This window comes from Lissotriton helveticus, chromosome 3_1 (genome assembly GCF_964261635.1).
Source record: "Lissotriton helveticus chromosome 3_1, aLisHel1.1, whole genome shotgun sequence".
In the NCBI taxonomy this organism is placed as follows: Eukaryota; Metazoa; Chordata; class Amphibia; order Caudata; family Salamandridae; genus Lissotriton; species Lissotriton helveticus.
This window is the reverse complement of record NC_136061.1, coordinates 22888256-22907729: the sequence shown is the minus strand read 5'-3', so window position 1 is coordinate 22907729 and position 19474 is coordinate 22888256. Positions and strand designations below refer to the sequence as shown.

General features: G+C 49.5%; 1 protein-coding gene across 2 annotated transcripts in view; it reads left to right on the top strand.

The window, feature by feature from the left end:
- SLC4A3 (solute carrier family 4 member 3) overlaps nt 1-19474 on the top strand; it is a 513414-nt gene that overhangs the window by 265374 nt on the left and 228566 nt on the right. For both annotated transcript variants that reach the window (XM_078679131.1, XM_078679132.1), the window contains exons 8-9: nt 4990-5173; nt 10938-11037. In XM_078679131.1, coding sequence (XP_078535257.1) covers nt 4990-5173; nt 10938-11037 — 284 coding nt within the window. The remainder of the gene's footprint in view (nt 1-4989; nt 5174-10937; nt 11038-19474) is intronic.

Genomic DNA, 19474 nt, shown 5'->3' with positions numbered 1-19474 from the left:
CTGCCCATGTAGCTGTTTCCACATGCACTCTTGAACTCATACACCTAGTGAATAAACTGCTCACACATCTATGCATAGAGTCACACACCTTCCAGCCACCCCCACACAAACTCAATCTCCCATAGAAATACTTGGGCAACCAATTAATAACACATATAGCCTCTCGTATAGCTAATGATCAACACATGCAGCAGTTTACAGAACAACAGACATAATGATGCACAAATTAAGACAGTTTAGTCACTAACCCATGCACTCAGTGAGACACATTTAATCACTCACTCATACATTCAGTCATGCACCTACTAAATCCTTCGTCCAGACAGTTATACATCTACTCATTCTTCAATATGTAAAACATATTTAAACTTTACAGAAACACACAGTCACTGGATGATGTCATCAGTGATGTCATCAGTGATGTCATTTGAGATGTCATCAGTGATGTCATCAGTGATGTCACTGACCATGTCATGAATGATGTAATATGTGACATGATCAGCAGTGGATTGCGGGTGCGCGATATATAGTTAGTGCAACTAACTATATATGGAATTTCAATGGTTTTGTGTGAGTAAAATAAGGTTTTTTAAATGCTAATTCCTAACTATATATGGTCTATAACCTATGGTTTTTTCAGTGAATTTTCAAGGTTTTGTAAATGCTAATTCCTAACTATATATGGTCTATAACCTATGGTTTTTTCAGTGAATATATATATATATATATATTCACTGAAAAAACCATAGGTTATAGACCATATATAGTTAGGAATTAGCATTTACAAAACCTTATTTTACTCACACAAAACCATTGAAATTCCATATATAGTTAGTTGCACTAACTATATATCGCGCACCCGCAATCCACTGCTGATGATGTCACATATTACATCATTCATGACATGGTCAGTGACATCACTGATGACATCACTGATGACATCTCAAATGACATCACTGATGACATCACTGATGACAACATCCTGACATCACTGATGACAACATCCAGTGACTGTATGTTTCTGTAAAGTTAAAATATGTCTTACATATTGAAGAATGAGTGGATGTATAAGTGTCTGGATGAAGGATTTAGTAGGTGCATGACTGACTGTATAAGTGAGTGATTAAATGTGTCTCACTGAGTGCATGGGTTAGTGACTAAACTGTTTTAAATTGTGCATCATTGTGTCTGTTGTTTTGTAATCTGATGCATGTGTTGATCATTAGCTATATGACTAACTATATGGGTTATTGATTAGTTGCCCAAGTATTTGTATGGGAGACTGAGTGTGTGTGTGGGTGTCTGGGAGGTGTATGACTCTGTGCATAGATGTGTGAGCAGTTGATTCACTAGATGTATGGGTTCAAAAGTGCATGTGGAAACAGCTGTATGGGCGGTTGACTGTGTGCATGAGTGTATTGGTGAGTGAATGGATATCTCAGTGCTACATGTCAAAGTAAGTACATATGTAAAACACAGTACATGTGATAGTTGACATATATAAATAACTGTGCATAAGAGCCAGTGAATGTGTGAGTGGCTGTATGGATTATTGTGAACTTGTATCAGGGATTGTATAACAGAGTAAATATGTGTTATTATATGTTCCAATAAGTAAGGTGTGTATAACTATATAGTTGAGGAAATGGAGGTGTGATTGATTCTTTGCAAGACTGACTAGGTGTGTGAGTAACTACATGGATGAGTGACAGTCTGTGAGTGTTTGTTTACACTGAGTGTATCTAAGGTTATATTAGAGTCTGAAGAGGTTCATCGTATCATCACATGAATGATGTCATCAGTGATGTGATCAGTAATGTCAAATGAGATGTCATCAGTGATGTCATCAGTGATGTCATTTGAGATGTCATCAGTGATGTCATCAGTGATGTCACTGACCATGTCATGAATGATGTAATATGTGACATCATCAGCAGTGGATTGCGGGTGCGCGATATATAGTTAGTGCAACTAACTATATATGGAATTTCAATGGTTTTGTGTGAGTAAAATAAGGTTTTGTAAATGCTAATTCCTAACTATATATGGTCTATAACCTATGGTTTTTTCAGTGAATTTTCAAGGTTTTGTAAATGCTAATTCCTAACTATATATGGTCTATAACCTATGGTTTTTCAGTGAATTTCATAGGTTTTTTAATAGCAAATCTTTATAGTTTTAAAAAATAATAAATTTTAAATCGAATTTTATATTGTATAATTATGTCATTTTTTTTTTTTATTCTTTTTGGTGCGCTCCCGGGGCGCGGACCGGTGAACGCACGGGTAAGCGCAATCTTGCGGCGCGCCCCGGGGCGCGTACTGATGAGCGTCCCGATAGCGCTATTGCCGCGAACGAAAACAACATCGTGACGTATTGCGTAGCCGCCATGCCTTGCGTCATAAGACACGTATCGCGTAGCCGCGAGATGCGTCTTATGACGCACCTCGTAAGCGCACCCGGAAGCGCATACGATCGCGCAACGTAAGCGCCCCGATGCGCTTACGATACACGCCCCGGGACGCGCCCCAGGGCGCGTAGCGTAAGCGCGTCAAGCCATGTGACTTTAAAATAACACTTTTCATTGGTTCAGAACTTTTTTTTTTCCAAATTGTGTGAAACCCACCCATTTCTCTCACTATTGCTTTGTACTTGGAGAGAGCAAGAGCTGTTCTGTGTACTTTGTTCATCTCCTACTTTTCTCATCTACAGCAATGGCTGCAAGAGAGTCATCCAGCAGTGATTCAGACGGATTTTTAGATGAGGACCCTCCTCAGCAGAAGAAAAAAACCCATTTCATCTGGAAATTTTATGACATCCCTGAAGGACAAAAAAAAGTCAACGCTCCAAAAGTAACCTGAAAAATTTGTGGTAGTAGTTTATCCAGAGGCAATCCTCTGAAAAAATATAGTTTTGGAAATGCTAATTTAATCAGGCATGTGAAAAGAAGACACCCTAACAACTTTGCCAGGGAGAGTGTCAGAGAGCTGGCACGGAATTTACCCACAGATGGCGGCAGCACCTCCACTGGTGGAGCAACACCTTCGGGACCACCCCGTGGAAGAATGGTCCCTAACATTCAGCCGGTGTTTGCAGGCATCAAATTTCTGTGCACGGAGTGTGACGAACTGCTCTGCTATGGGGAGCAGAGTGTTGAACTCATTGCCATAAAGAAACAGCAACACCGCTGCCCTGCCAGTCCCTAAATTTTCACATTTTTTTGCTCCTGTTGAGCAGTTTTGGAATCCCTGTTTTTGTTTTTCCCCTGACAAAAATCCCAAAAAAATATAAAATCGTTTTAAAAAGTCTAAAAAAATATAAAACAACAAAAACAAAAAAAAAGTTCTTTTCAGAACTACCTCCAATTTATAAAAAAATGCTTTTTTTTTTTTTTAAAAAGTGTCATTTTTTATCTCCCCCGTACGCTCCCCGGTGCGCGTACCTGGCGCTCCCCCCGCGAAAATCGATTTTAATTTTTTTTTTTTTTTTACCTGCGGGACCCTTTTATGGCCCCCACATCAAAACTAGGGGGTCAGGGGGGTGTACCCTGCCCCCTTTTGCTCATTTCCCCCTTTGATTTTTGCCACCTCTTGTGTCTCAATCCTACCGAGACACAAGATGGCGGCCGCTGCGGACTGTTTCGAATGTTTACAGACACCCGAGAACCAATCAGCTTGCCGTGCGCAAGTCGCGTGGCGCGCCCGGAGCGCTCCCCGGTACGCGCACCGGGGCGCGGCTCTAGATATATATCTTTTTTTAAACCTAATTTACTCAAAATTCACAGGAGCATATATCTTGAGACCTAGCAAAGGCACATCGGGCAAACAATATCTACAATTTTGCCAAGTTTCGTGGAAATCCATTCAGCCGTTCGGGCTAAAAGTGAGGCCAACCGCCCTATGGAAATTAACATGGGAAAAACACGTTTTGGGACCCCCCTTTTTTCTCAGCCCCCTCCTTGACAAACCCCCCCCCAAATTTTCAGTGGCTGCTCAGAAACAAAATGTTCCATTTTCCTGAAAATTTCAGCCAATTCCGTCCACAAACGCCAAAGTTATTAGACATAGAATTTTCAAAAATCCCATAGAGAAAAAATCCTAACTATATATACCTACTGGCGACCGCCAGTAGGTAATATATATATATATATATATATACAAGATCATTTTATTGCTTTGCTGTTAGGTAAGAAATCCTGAGGTCAACCTTTGTTCCATCCCCCCTCTCTCCGACTCACCCCAAACCTTTGGGATGAGTCAGAGAGAGGGGGGAGGGAACAAAAGGGGAAAGTTGGGGGATTCATAGTACTACTACTATGAATCCCCAAACTTTCCCTTCCTTGTTTTAGCCATGTCAGCCAACTAACAGGCACACACAACCTCTACTTACAAAAACAACGTACTATTTCCTTTTTCAAACCCATTTCCATCTTCCTATACCCACTCTAAACTCTACTAAACACACAAGAACTCAAACCTAACACAACTAATGCAAAAAAAGAAAACAAAGTATGACTAATTATTAACTTCTAATCTTAGGTTCTGGAGTGGCATGCTACTCAACATAAGGTGTTTTAACCTCATCAGGGGTGGTAAGCGCTTTGTAAATACCAACTACAATTACAATTGTTTGCTGAAAAGGATCTCTGGGCTATTCAGTTTAAGTGCAACACTTCTGTCGGTCTGGACTGTTCCCATAAGGCACAGGGTCAAGACTAATTTGCATATGGTTGGTTCTAAACTTGGGTAGCATGGTGAGCAAAAGAACGATGGATTTAACCCAGACTGGGGGTGAATGTGTGATTTATTCAGCATTCTGTCCATCATTTGTTTGCGTAGCAGCACTTCTGTGGCCGCGAGGCACCAGTGGTAAACCAAGACAAGGGTTACAGTAACGTCCGAGTATCCAGAGGCCCCAAGGAAGGACCTCACACTCCCCCAGGAGATGTCCCTCTCTTTTCTAATGCCGTCTCACTGTGTCCCCTCTTAGCCACCCCAATGACGAGAAGGACGGCTTCTTCCCGCGGAACCACTCCAGCAACAGCATGAACTCTGCACCGGTGGGGAACCACGTCCTGAACCACAACCACGCGGTGGACACCTGCATCCCCCTGATGGGACAGGAGACCTTCGAGATCTTTGACCCCAAACTTCATGAACTTGACAACAAAGAGGTGAGAGAACCAGCAGGTGTGGTGGGGTTCAGGTGAGAGTCAGCAGGTGTGGTGGGGTTCAGGTGAGAGCCAGCAGGTGTGGTGGGGTTCAGATGAGAGAACCAGCAGGTGTGGTGGGGTTCAGGTGAGAGCCAGCATGTGTGGTGGGGCTCAGGTGAGAGCCAGCAGGTGTGGTGGGGTTCAGGTGAGAACCAGCATGTGTGGTGGGGCTCAGGTGAGAGCCAGCAGGTGTGGTGGGGTTCAGGTGAGAGCCAGCAGGTGTGGTGGGGTTCAGGTGAGAACCAGCAGGTGTGGTGGGGTTCAGGTGAGAGAGCCAGCAGGTGTGGTGGGGTTCAGGTGAGAGAACATGCAGGTGTGGTGGGGTTCAGGTGAGATCCAGCAGGTGTGGTGGGGTTCAGGTGAGAGTCAGCAGGTGTGGTGGGGTTCAGGTGAGAGCCAGCAGGTGTGGTGGGGTTCAGGTGAGAACCAACAGGTGTGTTGGGGCTCAGGTGAGAGAGCCAGATGTGCGGTGGGGCTCTGATGAGAGCAAGCAGGTGAGGTGAGGTTCAGGTGAGAGAGCCAGCTGGTCTGGTGGGGTTCAGGTGAAAGAGCCAGCTGCTGCGGTGGGGATCAGGTGAGAGACAGCAGGTGTGGTGGGGTTCAGGGGAGAGACAGCAGGTGTGGTGGGGTTCAGGTGAGAGCCAGCAGGTGTGGTGGGGTTCAGGTGAGAACCAGCAGGTGTGGTGGGGTTCAGGTGAGAGAGCCAGCAGGTGTGGTGGGGTTCAGGTGAGAGAACATGCAGGTGTGGTGGGGTTCAGGTGAGATCCAGCAGGTGTGGTGGGGTTCAGGTGAGAGTCAGCAGGTGTGGTGGGGTTCAGGTGAGAGCCAGCAGGTGTGGTGGGGTTCAGGTGAGAACCAACAGGTGTGTTGGGGCTCAGGTGAGAGAGCCAGATGTGCGGTGGGGCTCTGATGAGAGCAAGCAGGTGAGGTGAGGTTCAGGTGAGAGAGCCAGCTGGTCTGGTGGGGTTCAGGTGAAAGAGCCAGCTGGTGCGGTGGGGATCAGGTGAGAACCAGCAGGTGTGGCGGAGCGCAGGTGAGAGCCAGCAGGTGTGGTGGGGTTCAGGTGAGCGCCAACAGGTGTGTTGGGGCTCAGGTAAGACAGCCATCAGGTGCGGTGGGGTTCAGGTGAGACACCCTGCAGGTGTGGTGGGGTTCAGGTGAGACACCCTGCAGGTGTGGTGGGGTTCAGGTCAGAGCCAGCAGGCACGGTGGGGTTCAGGTGAGGAAGCCAGCTTGGGTGGTGGGATTCAGGTGAGAGAGCCAGCAGGTGTAATGGGGTTTAGTTAGCATAACTGCGGGTGTGCTGGGGTTCAGGTGAGATCCAGCAGGTGTGGTGGGGCTCAGGTGAGAGCCAGCAGGTGTGGTGGGGTTCAGGTGAGAGAGCCAGCAGGTGTGGTGGGGCTCAGGTGAGAGAGCAAGCAGGTGTGGTGGGGCTCTGATGAGAGCCAGCAGGTGAGGTGGGGTTCAGGTTAGAGAGCCAGCTGGTCTGGTGGGATTCAGGTGAAAGAGCCAGCTGGTGTGGTGGGGCACAGAAAAGAGCCAGCAGGTGTGGTGGGGTTCAGGTGAGAGACAGCAGGTGTGGTGGGGTTCAGGTGAGAGAGCCAGCAGGTTTGGTGGGGTTCAGGTGAGAGAGCCAGCAGGCGTGGTGGGGCTCAGGTGAGAGAGCCAGATGTGCCGTGGGGCTCTGATGAGAGCAAGCAGGTGAGGTGGGGTTCAGGTGAGAGAGCCAGCTGGTCTGGTGGGGTTCAGGTGAAAGAGCCAGCTGGTGTGGTGGGGATCAGGTGAGAACCAGCAGGTGTGGTGGAGCGCAGGTGAGAGCCAGCAGGTGTGGTGGGGTTCAGGTGAGCGCCAACAGGTGTGTTGGGGCTCAGGTAAGAGAGCCATCAGGTGTGGTGGGGCTCAGGTGAGACACCCTGCAGGTGTGGTGGGGTTCAGGTGAGACACCCTGCAGGTGTGGTGGGGTTCAGGTGAGAGCCAGCAGGCACGGTGCGGTTCAGGTGAGGAAGCCAGCTTGGGTGGTGGGATTCAGGTGAGAGAGCCAGCAGGCGTGGTGGGGTTCAGGTGAGAGAGCCAGCTGGTGTGGTGGGGTTCAGGTGAGGCAGCCAGCAGGTGTGGTGGGGCTCAGGTGAGAGAGCCAGCAGGTGTGGTTTGGTTGAGATGAGAGAGCCAGCAGGTGTGTTGGGGTTCAGGTGAAAGATCCAGCAGGTGTGGTGGGGTTCAGGTGAGAGCCCACAGGTGTGTTGGGGTTCAGGTGAGAGAGCCTGCAGGTGTGTTGGGGCTCAGGTGAGAGAGCCAGCAGGTGTGGTGGGGTTCAGGTGAGAGAGCCAGCAGGTGTGGTGGGGTTCAGGTGAGAGAGCCAGCAGGTGTAGTGGGGTTTAGTGAGCATGACTGCAGGTGTGGTGGGGTTCAGGTGAGATCCAACAAGTGTGGCTCAGGTGAGAGCCAGCAGGTGTGGTGGGGTTCAGGTGAGATCCAGCATGTGTGGCTCAGGTGAGAGCCAGCAGGTGTGGTGGGGTTCAGGTGAGAGCCAGCAGGCGTGGTGGGGTTCAGGTGAGAGAGCCAGCAGGTGTGGTGGGGTTCAGGCGAGAGAGCCAGCAGGTGTAATGGGGTTTAGTTAGCATAACTGCAGGTGTGCTGGGGTTCAGGTGAGATCCAGCATGTGTGGCTCAGGTGTGAGCCAGCAGGTGTGGTGGGGTTCAGGTGAGAGAGCCAGCAGGCGTGGTGGGGCTCAGGTGAGAGAGCCAGATGTGCGGTGGGGCTCTGATGAGAGCAAGCAGGTGAGGTGGGGTTCAGGTGAGAGAGCCAGCTGGTCTGGTGGGGTTCAGGTGAAAGAGCCAACTGGTGTGGTGGGGATCAGGTGAGAACCAGCAGGTGTGGTGGGGTTCAGGTGAGAGCCAACAGGTGTGGTGGGGTTCAGGTGAGCGCCAACAGGTGTGTTGGGGCTCAGGTAAGAGAGCCATCAGGTGTGGTGGGGTTCAGGTGAGACACCCTGCAGGTGTGGTGGGGTTCAGGTGAGACACCCTGCAGGTGTGGTGGGGTTCAGGTGAGAGCCAGCAGGCACGATGGGGTTCAGGTGAGGAAGCCAGCTTGGGTGGTGGGATTCAGGTGAGAGAGCCAGCAGGCGTGGGGGGGTTCAGGCGAGAGAGCCAGCAGGTGTAATGGGGTTTAGTTAGCATAACTGCAGGTGTGCTGGGGTTCAGGTGAGATCCAGCAGGTGTGGTGGGGCTCAGGTGAGAGCCAGCAGGTGTGGTGGGGTTCAGGTGAGAGACAGCAGGTGTGGTGGGGTTCAGGTGAGAGAGCCAGCAGGTGTGGTGGGGCTCAGGTGAGAGAGCAAGCAGGTGTGGTGGGGCTCTGATGAGAGCCAGCAGGTGTGGTGGGGTTCAGGTGAGCGCCAACAGGTGTGTTGGGGCTCAGGTAAGAGAGCCATCAGGTGTGGTGGGGTTCAGGTGAGACACCCTGCAGGTGTGGTGGGGTTCAGGTGAGACACCCTGCAGGCACAGTGGGGTTCAGGTACGGAAGCCAGCTGGTGTGGTGGGGTTCAGGTGAGGCAGCCATCAGGTGTGGTGGGGTTCAGGTGAGAGAGCCTGCAGGTGTGGTTGGGTTCAGATGAGAGAGCCAGCAGGTGTGTTGGAGTTCAGGTGAAAGATCCAGCAGGTGTGGTGGGGTTCAGGTGAGAGCCCACAGGTGTGTTGGGGCTCAGGTGAGAGAGCCAGCAGGTGTGGTGGGGTTCAGGTGAGAGAGCCAGCAGATGTGGTAGGGTTCAGGTGAGAGAGCCAGCAGGTGTAGTGGGGTTTAGTGAGCATGACTGCAGGTGTGGTGGGGTTCAGGTGAGATCCAACAAGTGTGGCTCAGGTGAGAGCCAGCAGGTGTGGTAGGGTTCAGGTGAGATCCAGCAGGTGTGGCTCAGGTGAGAGCCAGCAGGTGTGGTGGGGTTCAGGTGAGAGCCAGCAGGTGTGGTAGGGTTCAGGTGAGAGCCAGCAGGTGTGGTGGGGTTCAGGTGAGAGCCAGCAGGTGTGGTAGGTTTCAGGTGAGAGAGCCAGCAGGTGTGGTGGGGTTCAGGTGAGAGCCAGCAGGTGTGGTGGGGTTCAGGTGAGAGAACCTGCAGGTGTGGTGGGGTTCAGGTGAGACACCCTGCAGGTGTGTTGGGTTTCAGGTGAGAGAGCCAGCAGGCATGGTGGGGTTCAGGTGAGAGCCAGCAGGTGTGGTGGGGTTCAGGTGAGAGAGGCAGCAGGCATGGTGGGGGTCAGGTGAGAGCCAGCAGGCGTGGTGGGGTTCAGATGTGAGAGGCAGCGGGTGTGGTGGGGTTCAGGTGAGAGCCAGTAGGTGTGGTGGGGCACAGGTGAGAGCCAGCAAGAGTGGTGTGTTCAGGTGAGAGAGCCAGAAGGTGTGGTGGGGTTTAGGTGAGAGCCAGCAGGTGTGGTGGGGTTCAGATGTGAGAGGCAGCGGGTGTGGTGGGGTTCAGGTGAGAGCCAGCAGGTGTGGTGGGGCACAGGTGAGAGCCAGCAAGAGTGGTGGTGTTCAGGTGAGAACCAGCAGGTGTGGAGGGGTTCAGGTGAGAACCAGCAGGTGTGGAGGGGTTCAGGTGAGAACCAGCAGGTGTGGTGGGGTTCAGGTGAGAGAGCCAGCAGGCCTGGTGGTGTTCAGGCGAGATCACCCCAGAATATTCTGTGAGAACTTTTAGCCATTCATGAGCTGACTCCATCATTATGTGACAATTAAAGTACCTGCTCCCTCCCCCATCTCATTCCCTTTTTTTGGGCCCTGCACCTCCACCTTCCCTGTGAAACAAACTGTCCACCTGCCCCATTGGATGACCATACGGGTCCTGGTTCACTAAGACACTTGTGTATAAGTGTTCAAGTTATTCTCAGAAGTGCCTGAATTTACAAGTGCAGGATATTAACAAAAGGAGCCCCGCGCTCGTAAACCCATTCACTCTTTTGTAATGTTACTCCAGGATGGTGTAACCTAGAGCATCAGTCAGTCCCACACCGGAGGCAGGCGGTGAGTGTCGCAGGGTTAGTATAAGAAATATGTCACCATCTCAGGGTTCTAAGTGTATTTCAGGAAAACTTTTTGTATGCCGTAAAGTCGGTAGCCTACATCCATGAGAGCGCTAACACAGCGGGGCTGATTCACAGAACTAACTTAAGACAAAATCATAAACCTACTACTTTTGGTATTCACAGAATGCATTTAGAAGTCTTAAGTTAGGATTTTGTCCTAAATTAAACTTAAGACAAACTTAAGTTAAATTTAAGATTAATTTAAGACAAAATCGTAACTTAAAGCAAAATCCTAATTTAAGACAAATTCCTAATTTAAGACAAAATCCTAACTTAAAACTACTAAATGCCTTCTGTGAATACCAAACGTAGTAAGTTTATGATTTTGTCTTAAGTAAGTTCTGTGAATCGGCCCTAGAGTCTCTGTAGTGGGAAACATGGTGGCCAAAACCGCCTTCCGCCCCGTTGTCATCTCTAGTTATTGTCCATTTATTATCCAGAAGGCTCAATCATCTTCTTGTATAACTGTTTGGTGATCACTCGTATGGTGTCCTTTAACTCTACACCAAGCTGGGTGATCTATTGGTAGGACAGAACATAACAATAGTATCTTACACCTTTATATACCACTAAATCTGTGGTCATGTATAAATGTCATCTCCGTGAGGTACACATTGATGTGAGATTGATCCTAACCTTGAGGATTCTCATTTTTACAGAAGACGCTTCATTTCCACGGGGCGGACGGACACCGGAACAAGTCAAGCAAGCTGTTGGAGAAGATCCCGGATGACGCAGAAGCCGCGGTGGTCCTTGTGGGTGAGTGAAGAGACCCCCAGAAACCCTTAGAGCCCTTCACCTTGTCAGGGCCTGTACCTGGTCTGTAGGCTTCATATGGCTTCCTGGATCCCTGAAGCAGATGTCATTTCTAATCATCAGGGCGTTTGTGCAGGCGTGTGACATCACTTCTTGGATGCCACAGAATATGCTGCCACATCTTTTAATGTAATCATTGTATACACTTCATCTTAGACATGGAAGAAGGGAACGCTCTTCATCCTGCTTTCATTCCCAGAAACACAAAGATAGGCAAAAGGGCGCATAAAATTACTAGGGGTGGGCGGAACTCTTAAAATTTCACTCTGTGGAATTCTGCGGAGTTACATAAAAGCTCAAAGAGATTCCGCTGATTTCTGCCAATGGGCGAAATATGCATGGTGAGCTGTGATTTAGCACTGGTGGCGCGTTCTATGCTGGAAAATCTACCTTAACGGCACCACACGGTGCAAGCGTGTGCAGCCATTCGTGTTGATTTTGCTGCCACTCTGGTGGAAAATCTACTTGCAAAGCAGCCCTTCTGTGGCACTGCTCTTGACCGCCTGCTTAAAAAAAAATGCAGATGGTCCTCCTGGAGACAACAAATCGCGCATGCGGATGCCAAATCTCACTTGCGCTCACCAGCTCGCATATCTGGAGCTTCGCAGGAGGAAAAATTCTGCTAGTGGTAGTCGGCAGAGTTTGCTGGAATTTCGCATTACAAGGGTAATAGAGAGTCACCAAATGCTGCCAATTCATTGAACGGAATGTCATTTTCTGTCCGGGCCTAGAAATTTGCTCAGTAATATTATTTCATGTATAAGCTGGTATATGTTCTTATTTTCTTTTGGTGTACATTATGCTGTTGTGCACATAATGCAACATCTGGCCCCAGGGTTCTGTGGAATTCACCAATACGAAGATAAAGACTCAGGATGGTGATAGAGGAGAAAGTCTTTATTGATAAGTTACAACTCCTGCGACCTCAGCCACAGCCTCGCTTATTGGAGCCCTCTCACAAAGTCCCCAGCGCTCGCCTTGGAACGCTGGTCGCGGTGACATTCTAAGTGATGTCACCGCGAGGGCAGCTCCATTACATGCGAGGCGCCGGGGGGTTATTGTGTGGAAGATACCACACATCCCCCTTCCCTGCGGAAAGAAAAGCATAAGTGTAATACAAACTGTAGAACGCACCAGGTGGCACAGAGACACCCAACGGGGTGTGTGACGGTCAACGTTTTCCTAGGCCTGATGAGAGGCTTGACAACACAGACAATATGCCAAAGGTTACATCATTACATACTGATCAAAATGTCTAGGAGGTCTGGTCACCCTCTTGCTAGGCCTGACGGTTGTGTGGGGAATCATGGTTTGCCTCTTAGTGGTGGAACTGGGGTCCCGCCTAGGGTCCCCCTCCCGTCCCCTTGGATTCTCAGGTGGATGGTACCTTACAACCCTCCCAAGGTTCCATATTTTCCCTTCTTGAGTCTTGACTGCATTTTTTAATAGTTTGGTGATCTTGGTTGGGCTGGTGTACTCTGACCAACTTGCCTTCCCTGTTGGAGCTCTGATTTTGATGCTGTCTCCCACCTTGAATTCTACATCCTGTGCGGCTTTGTGCCGGTCATATCCTTCTTTTCTCTTTTCCATGGCTTCCTTTTGCTTCTCCAAGCTTCCAGCTTCTTTAGATCGGTCTGACCACCCCTTGTGCCACTCCATCCATCCTGGGGTTAGCTTAGTGTTGGGTATCCTGGCGCGGAGCAATTCAAACGGGGTAACCCCCGTCGTCTGATGTGGCGTGAACCTGTATGCCTCTAGCCGTCTCCACGCCTCTTCCTTCCAACTTATGCCGCTGGCCCTGGCCAATTGAAAGCTCTCTTTGAGGGTTTTGTTAAAGCGTTCGACCATGCCATTAGTTTCCGGGTGGTAAAGGGCGCAACGCTTGTGTCTGATGCCTCTTCCCTCCAAAAAGTCTTCCATTTCTTTAGAACATAGTTGTACGCCGTTATCCGTCAGAATGTTGCTAGGTAGCCCTTCCCGGATGAACACCTCCTCCAGAAAGCTGATAACCGTTTTAGTCGTGACTTCGCTGACAAACTTTATCTCTGGCCACCTGGAATACAAATCCACCAGCACCAAAATGTAGGGTGTCCGCTGTTCTCCAGACATGGGGCCCTCGATGTCCAATGCCAACTCGACCCACGGTCCTGAAGGGGGCGGCCTGCACACCATGGGTGGCGTCTGTTGCCTCAGGACCTTGTCGCTGCTGCTGCATGGAATGCACTCTCTGATTCTCCTTTCAGTGATCAGATTCATGCTCGGCCACCAGTATCTCTCCCTGAGTCTCTGTTTGGTTTTGGTGATGCCCAAATGTCCTTCGGGGGCTAGTTCGACCAGGTTGTTTCTCACGGTAGCAGGAGGTACAAGTCTTGTACCCCTGAATAGACATCCGTCTATTATGGACAACTCGTCTTTAATGGCCAGGTATGGCCGCAGGTTTTCATCCTGTTTGTCACCGTGCTTCCAACCGCCTCTTACTCTTTTGTAAATTTCCTCCAAAATTTTGTCTTCTTCTAGCGCCTTTCTCCATGTTTCTTCTCCCAACGCCTTCTGGATGGTGCAGACATCCTCCATCTGAAGGTCCCCTTCTTCTTCATCCGCCTTCTCCTGCTTCTCCCTCGCTCCTTCATCACCGACGAGCCTGGATAGACAGTCAGCTGCAAGGTTCTGTGTCCCGGGGACGTATTCAACATCAAAGGTGTATTCTTGAAGGCCGACTACCCACCGCCTTATCCTGCTGGAGATGGCATCCAAGCCCTTCTTACTGAATACTTCCACTAACGGCTTGTGGTCAGTTCGGAGGGTGAACTGAGTTCCCCAGAGGAAGTCTCTGAATTTTCCTAACGCCCAAGATACTGCCAAGGCCTCTTTCTCGATAACCGAGTAGTTGTTCTCGGACTTCTGGAGTGACCTCGAGGCAAAGGCTATGGTTTCTTCTCCTTCTTCTCCAACTTGGGTGAGGACAGCCCCCAAACCTTTCGCGCTTGCGTCGGTGGTGACTATGGTTGCCCAGTTGGGTATATACGACTTCAAGCTGGGGGCCTCTGCGAGTGCCTTCTTTACGTCCTCGAATTCCCTCTGGCACTCTTGACTCCACTGGAATTCATTCTCCTTCTTCAACAGTAGCCTGATGGCATATGTCCTTCCCGCCAGGTTCCTTATGAACTTTCCGTAAAACTCTAACATCCCCATGAACGACTTGATCTCGTCCTTGCCCTTGGGGGGTGTCAAGTTCACGATGGTGTTTTGCAATTCAGTTTTCGGACAAATACCCTCTGTTGTCACCTTATGTCCCAGGAAGTCCAATTCAGCACAGCCAAACACACACTTGTCTCTTTTCACTGTGAGGCCTTGTGACTGAAACCTCTCAAGCACGCATCTCAGTCTACCATCGTGCTCCTCATGGTTTTTTGCAAATATGAGTACGTCGTCCTGGTAGCACATGACGCCTGGGATGCCCTTCAACATGTTGCCCATGATTCTCTGAAACACGGCGGCCGCCGAGACTAGCCCGAATGGCATTCTTTTGAATTTGTATGCGCCCATGGGTGTCACGAATGCTGTGAGTTCTTGAGACTCCTCGTGTAGTTTTATTTGGAAATATGCCGAGGCGAGGTCGAGGGTGGAGAACACCTTGGCACCTTCTAGCATGCTCATCATCTGGGTGATGTTGGGTAAGGGATAACGGTCAACCACAACCTCCTTGTTTAATGCCCTTAAGTCTATGCAGAGCCGGACCGACCCATCCTTCTTCTTGGCTGCGACAATGGGGGCCAACCATTCAGTTGCTTCCACCGGTTCGATGACTCCGGCCTTGCACAGTTTCTCCAGTTCAGACTTCACCTCCTCCTGGATGGCAATGGGGAGTTTCCTGACTTTGGCCACGACAGGCCTGGCGTTCTCCTTCAGTCTTATTTTGTGGCAGTAGTTCTTTAGGCACCCTAATTCTTCCCTGAACACCTCTTGGAATTCTGTTACCACATCTGCTTTGTGTTCAATAATTTCTTGTATCAGAATCTGGGGATCACAGTTAGGATTCAAATAGACCCCTAGCTCTTTCTGTGCTTGCCACCCCAAAATGTTATCTCCTACCGTGGACACATACACCTTGGAGACCGTTGTTCTGTTGCTGTATTCTACTTTCCCAAGGAAATACCCCTTCATGGAGATGGGGCGACCAGCATACCCCCCTGGCCTAAGATCCATTCTTTTCAAAGTTATCGTTCCCTTTGACACACGTGAGAACTCTTTGGCATTGATAATGGTACTTCTGGAACAGGAGTCAAATAATGCTTCCACCTCAACCTCCCCAACCTTTATGGTGTCCTTAGGACTGCTGACTTGTCCTCCCTCGACCTGCACTACTATTTCCGCACACGCAGGGTTGATGGGACTGGGGGCTTGTAAATCCTGTACCTGCACAACAAACTCGTTGCACACTACATTCGTCCTGTCTCTACCTTGTCTGCTGACTCCCTGCCCACTCTTGCAGTACTGCTTGAAATGCCCTTTCTTCCCGCACTTGTTGCACGTGAACCTGAGAGCAGGGCATTCCCTGTCGTTAGCTAGGTGCCCCTGCTTGCCACATCTATAGCAAGTGCCTTTAAACGTTCCCCCCAGCCTGCCTTCTTTGTGTTCTTTACTCACTACCTTCTGGCCTTTGACTACTGACACTGTCTCACATTCAGTCACCACCTCACTGACATTGGCCTTTTCATCATTTTTCTTCTCCCCTGCGTCTTGCTTTATTTCTTTGATGCACTGAAGCATATGCTCCACCTGCTTGGCTACAATGAGCACCTCCCGCAGTGGCGGGTCGTCCTTGAGCCATAGCTCTTCACGCACTAGTTCCATCCTACATGCCAAAACAAATTGGTCCCTGATTCTTTCCTCACTTGCTCCACCAAATTTGCAAGTGGCGGCTAACTTCCTTAATTCGGATACAAAATCTTCTATCGATTCTCCCTCTTTTTGTGTTCTCTTCCCAAAGTGGTACCTCTCCATAATCGTGCTAGTCTTGGGAAGGTAGTGTAAATCTAACTTCCTAAGGCTTACTTCAAACTCATTCAGACCTCTAGCCTCCTGTGCCCCTAAATCTGGGAGATGATCCAGGACTTCCTCACCCTCCGCACCTAGAAAATAGGCTAATAATGCAACCTTTATTTCCAAACCCAGGTTTGGCCCACACACAGTGGCATAATTAACAAACACTTTTTTCCATTTCTTCCACTGGATATTGGGATCCCCTGGGGTGGTCAAGAAAAAGGGTGGAGGGGTCACACTCTGCATGCTGGGTGCTCAATATTCCCTGCAGACACCCTGAGAAAATACACACCCACTAGGCACAATTGCGCTGAAAAGGAAAAGGTAGGTTAGTATGCGCCTTAAAGAGTACACATTCTTTATCTTCAAATTCCCTCAGTGACATAAACACAGGCAGACAGAGAGAAGAATCCTTGCACGGTCCTTTATGTATGGGGGTGAAGTGCAAAGACTTTAGAGCGTAGAGTTGTGCGGGCTATACTGCTGACTGTTCCTGATGCACCACGAAACGCTGTACTTATTGCACAGTGTAGTCTAGCTTAAACCTGTCGCGGAGAGACAGAAGAGTCTAGAGTCCCTCAGTGCATCTGGCTGAACGCTTCCAGTGCGAACCTCTTTTACAGTCAATGTTGTCACCCTTTTACTGCTCACAATTCCTGCTACCACGAACACGGCTAATCTCCCTCATGTTCTTATCTCCTCCCCCGCCGCGCTGCCACTCGATCACAAAGTCATTTAGTATTTGGCTGAGGATTTCCGCACGAAGGCTCTGACTGGCTGCGCTCCTATGCTCCACTCGTCGCGCCTCTTAGATGCCCTCTGATGTCCTGCTCTCAACCATTCCAAACGCCGTGAACGCTCCTCGCTTCCCAGCAGCGCTCTAATTCAGTCAACAAACAACGCGGTGGGATTCTTCACACACGACCGCCGTTCATCGTTTCTCACACGCTGCCCTTTGTGCGCTTCCATGAGATTATGCGTGTAAGCTGTCATGCGCCACAATTACACCGGAGCCTCTGAGGAGGGTGTCGTGACAGGCTTCACGCGCCCCTGGGGTGTTAACGCAAAACGCTTCCCTGTCGTGCGTTGAGGGGATGCGCAGTCAAAGTCTCAAGATTCTTTCGTGACAATGAGCTCGAGCAGAGCTCGCGCCCGTACTTTACAATTCTCTTCGGGAGTTATATTATTTCCCGCTACCAGGCTGAAACACAGTCACATTTCTGCACTACGAGCGCTCTAAATAGCCAGCGCCCACTGGAGGTGATCCGTAAGGGTGCTGCTAGGGTGCGCGCTGTTGGTATGAGGAATCACCTTACTTCACAATGATGACCCAGGCAGTTCACGTCTTCATACGCTTTGACAGCTCCCTGCTGCCAGTTACCCGATGTTCCGCAGGGCTGTCACCGTTACTTTCCACTGCAATCGGACGCTTACTGTCACGCCCGCTTCCGTGTCATGCGGTCAGCTGGGCCCCTTCTCGTACTCTTGGCGTGTTGAGGTCACAGGAAGGTTTACCCTCGTCGCCAGTGTGGAATTCACCAATACGAAGATAAAGACTCAGGATGGTGATAGAGGAGAAAGTCTTTATTGATAAGTTACAACTCCTGCGACCTCAGCCACAGCCTCGCTTATTCGAGCCCTCTCACAAAGTCCCCGGCGCTCGCCTTGGAACGCTGGTCGCGGTGACATTCTAAGTGATGTCACCGCGAGGGCAGCTCCATTACATGCGAGGCGCCGGGGGGTTATTGTGTGGAAGATACCACAGGTTCACCAATAAAAACACAGGGATGTCATTTTTAATGACCAATAACTGTGCAATCAGGAGCACAAAAAGGAGTCTCCAGCATCCAATAAGAGGCCAAAATAATATACTTACATTATGCTTACATTCATAACATCCTTATCCATGACATAAAATATAAATACATAACAGTCAAAAGAAGTGCAGCAATAAAACAGTAGTGGTAAAGTACGCACTCCACAATGGATTAATAGGATGGACACCCAGCTAATTTTTATATAATGAAAACAGTCTGTAAATCCATGTGAATCAGCTTTATTATAGCATCCCGTTTAAAGATAATGTCATCTCCGCTTTAACCTTGTTACCCACAGTAACCCTTCTTTAAGCCAATATCAGAATCTTTAAGTTCATTAAGTCATTCGACATCAGAACACTCTTCGACTGTGGAGAAACTGTGGTCCTGATCTTCCTCAACCCCTCCCTCAACACCCTCATCCACAGACTCAGTAGCACAGGCATAGAGCAAGAGGCCCTCAAGTGGATCGTCTACGTCATCACAAGACGCACACAGAGCACCCGACTGCCGCTCTTCACCGCCGCACCTAAAGACATCATGTGTGGAGTACCACAAGGATCATACCTCAGTGTCACCTTGCTCAACATCTACATGAGCCCCCTCACAGACGTCATCAGATCTCACGGACTCAACATACTCTTGTACACAGGCGACACTCAACGGATCCTCTCGCTCACTGAGAACCCCTCCAACACCAAAACCAACTTCAGCAACGCCATGACCAACGTAGCCAAATGGATGAGAGACAACTGCCTCCAACTCAACTTAAAAAAAAACTGAAGTCCTGATCTTTGGAAAGAACGTCTCTTTATGGGACTACAGCTGGTGGCCAGCAGAACTCTGCCCTACACCCACCCTGTCAGACCTCGCACGTAACCTCTGCATCATCCTCGACAGACAAATGACCATAAAATAACTCATCAACGCAGTAGCCTCCTACTGCTTGCACACACTTCGCTTGCTCTACAGAATCTTCAGATAGATCCCAACCAACACCAGAAAGACCATCACTCAGGCACTTGTCACCTGCCGCCTCGACTACAGCAACACTGTCTCCAAGTTGCTGTAATGACTTGCGATGTACATGCATCGTGTACTAGCAACGCGGTTGTTTTAACGACCACGTTGTAATAGTAGCGCGATGTAATGACAGCGTTGTAAACGCTGTTTCCTGGGTTCTGCCCCCTTGTTCTTCTAGACACCCATTTTCCCTGGGGGTTCTGTCCCTGGTACCTGTAGGACCCATCTCCCCTGCGGTTCCTGCACCCCGGTGCCCATGGTGACCCATAAGTACCTATGCAGACATGGCCGCATTCAAGGCTCTTCTTTTGTGAAGATACCATGAACCACTCCTCCTTCTTATGCATAAATCTCTGCTTGCACAACACCAGTCCCAGGCAATCTTGAACAAATGTTCAAGTCTGAGCAAGCCCTCTAGTGATGAACAGTGTCATCTACTGACCATCACCCGGTTTGCTTCTGGCACCTTCAGTCCAATGTGTGATTCTCCAGGAGTG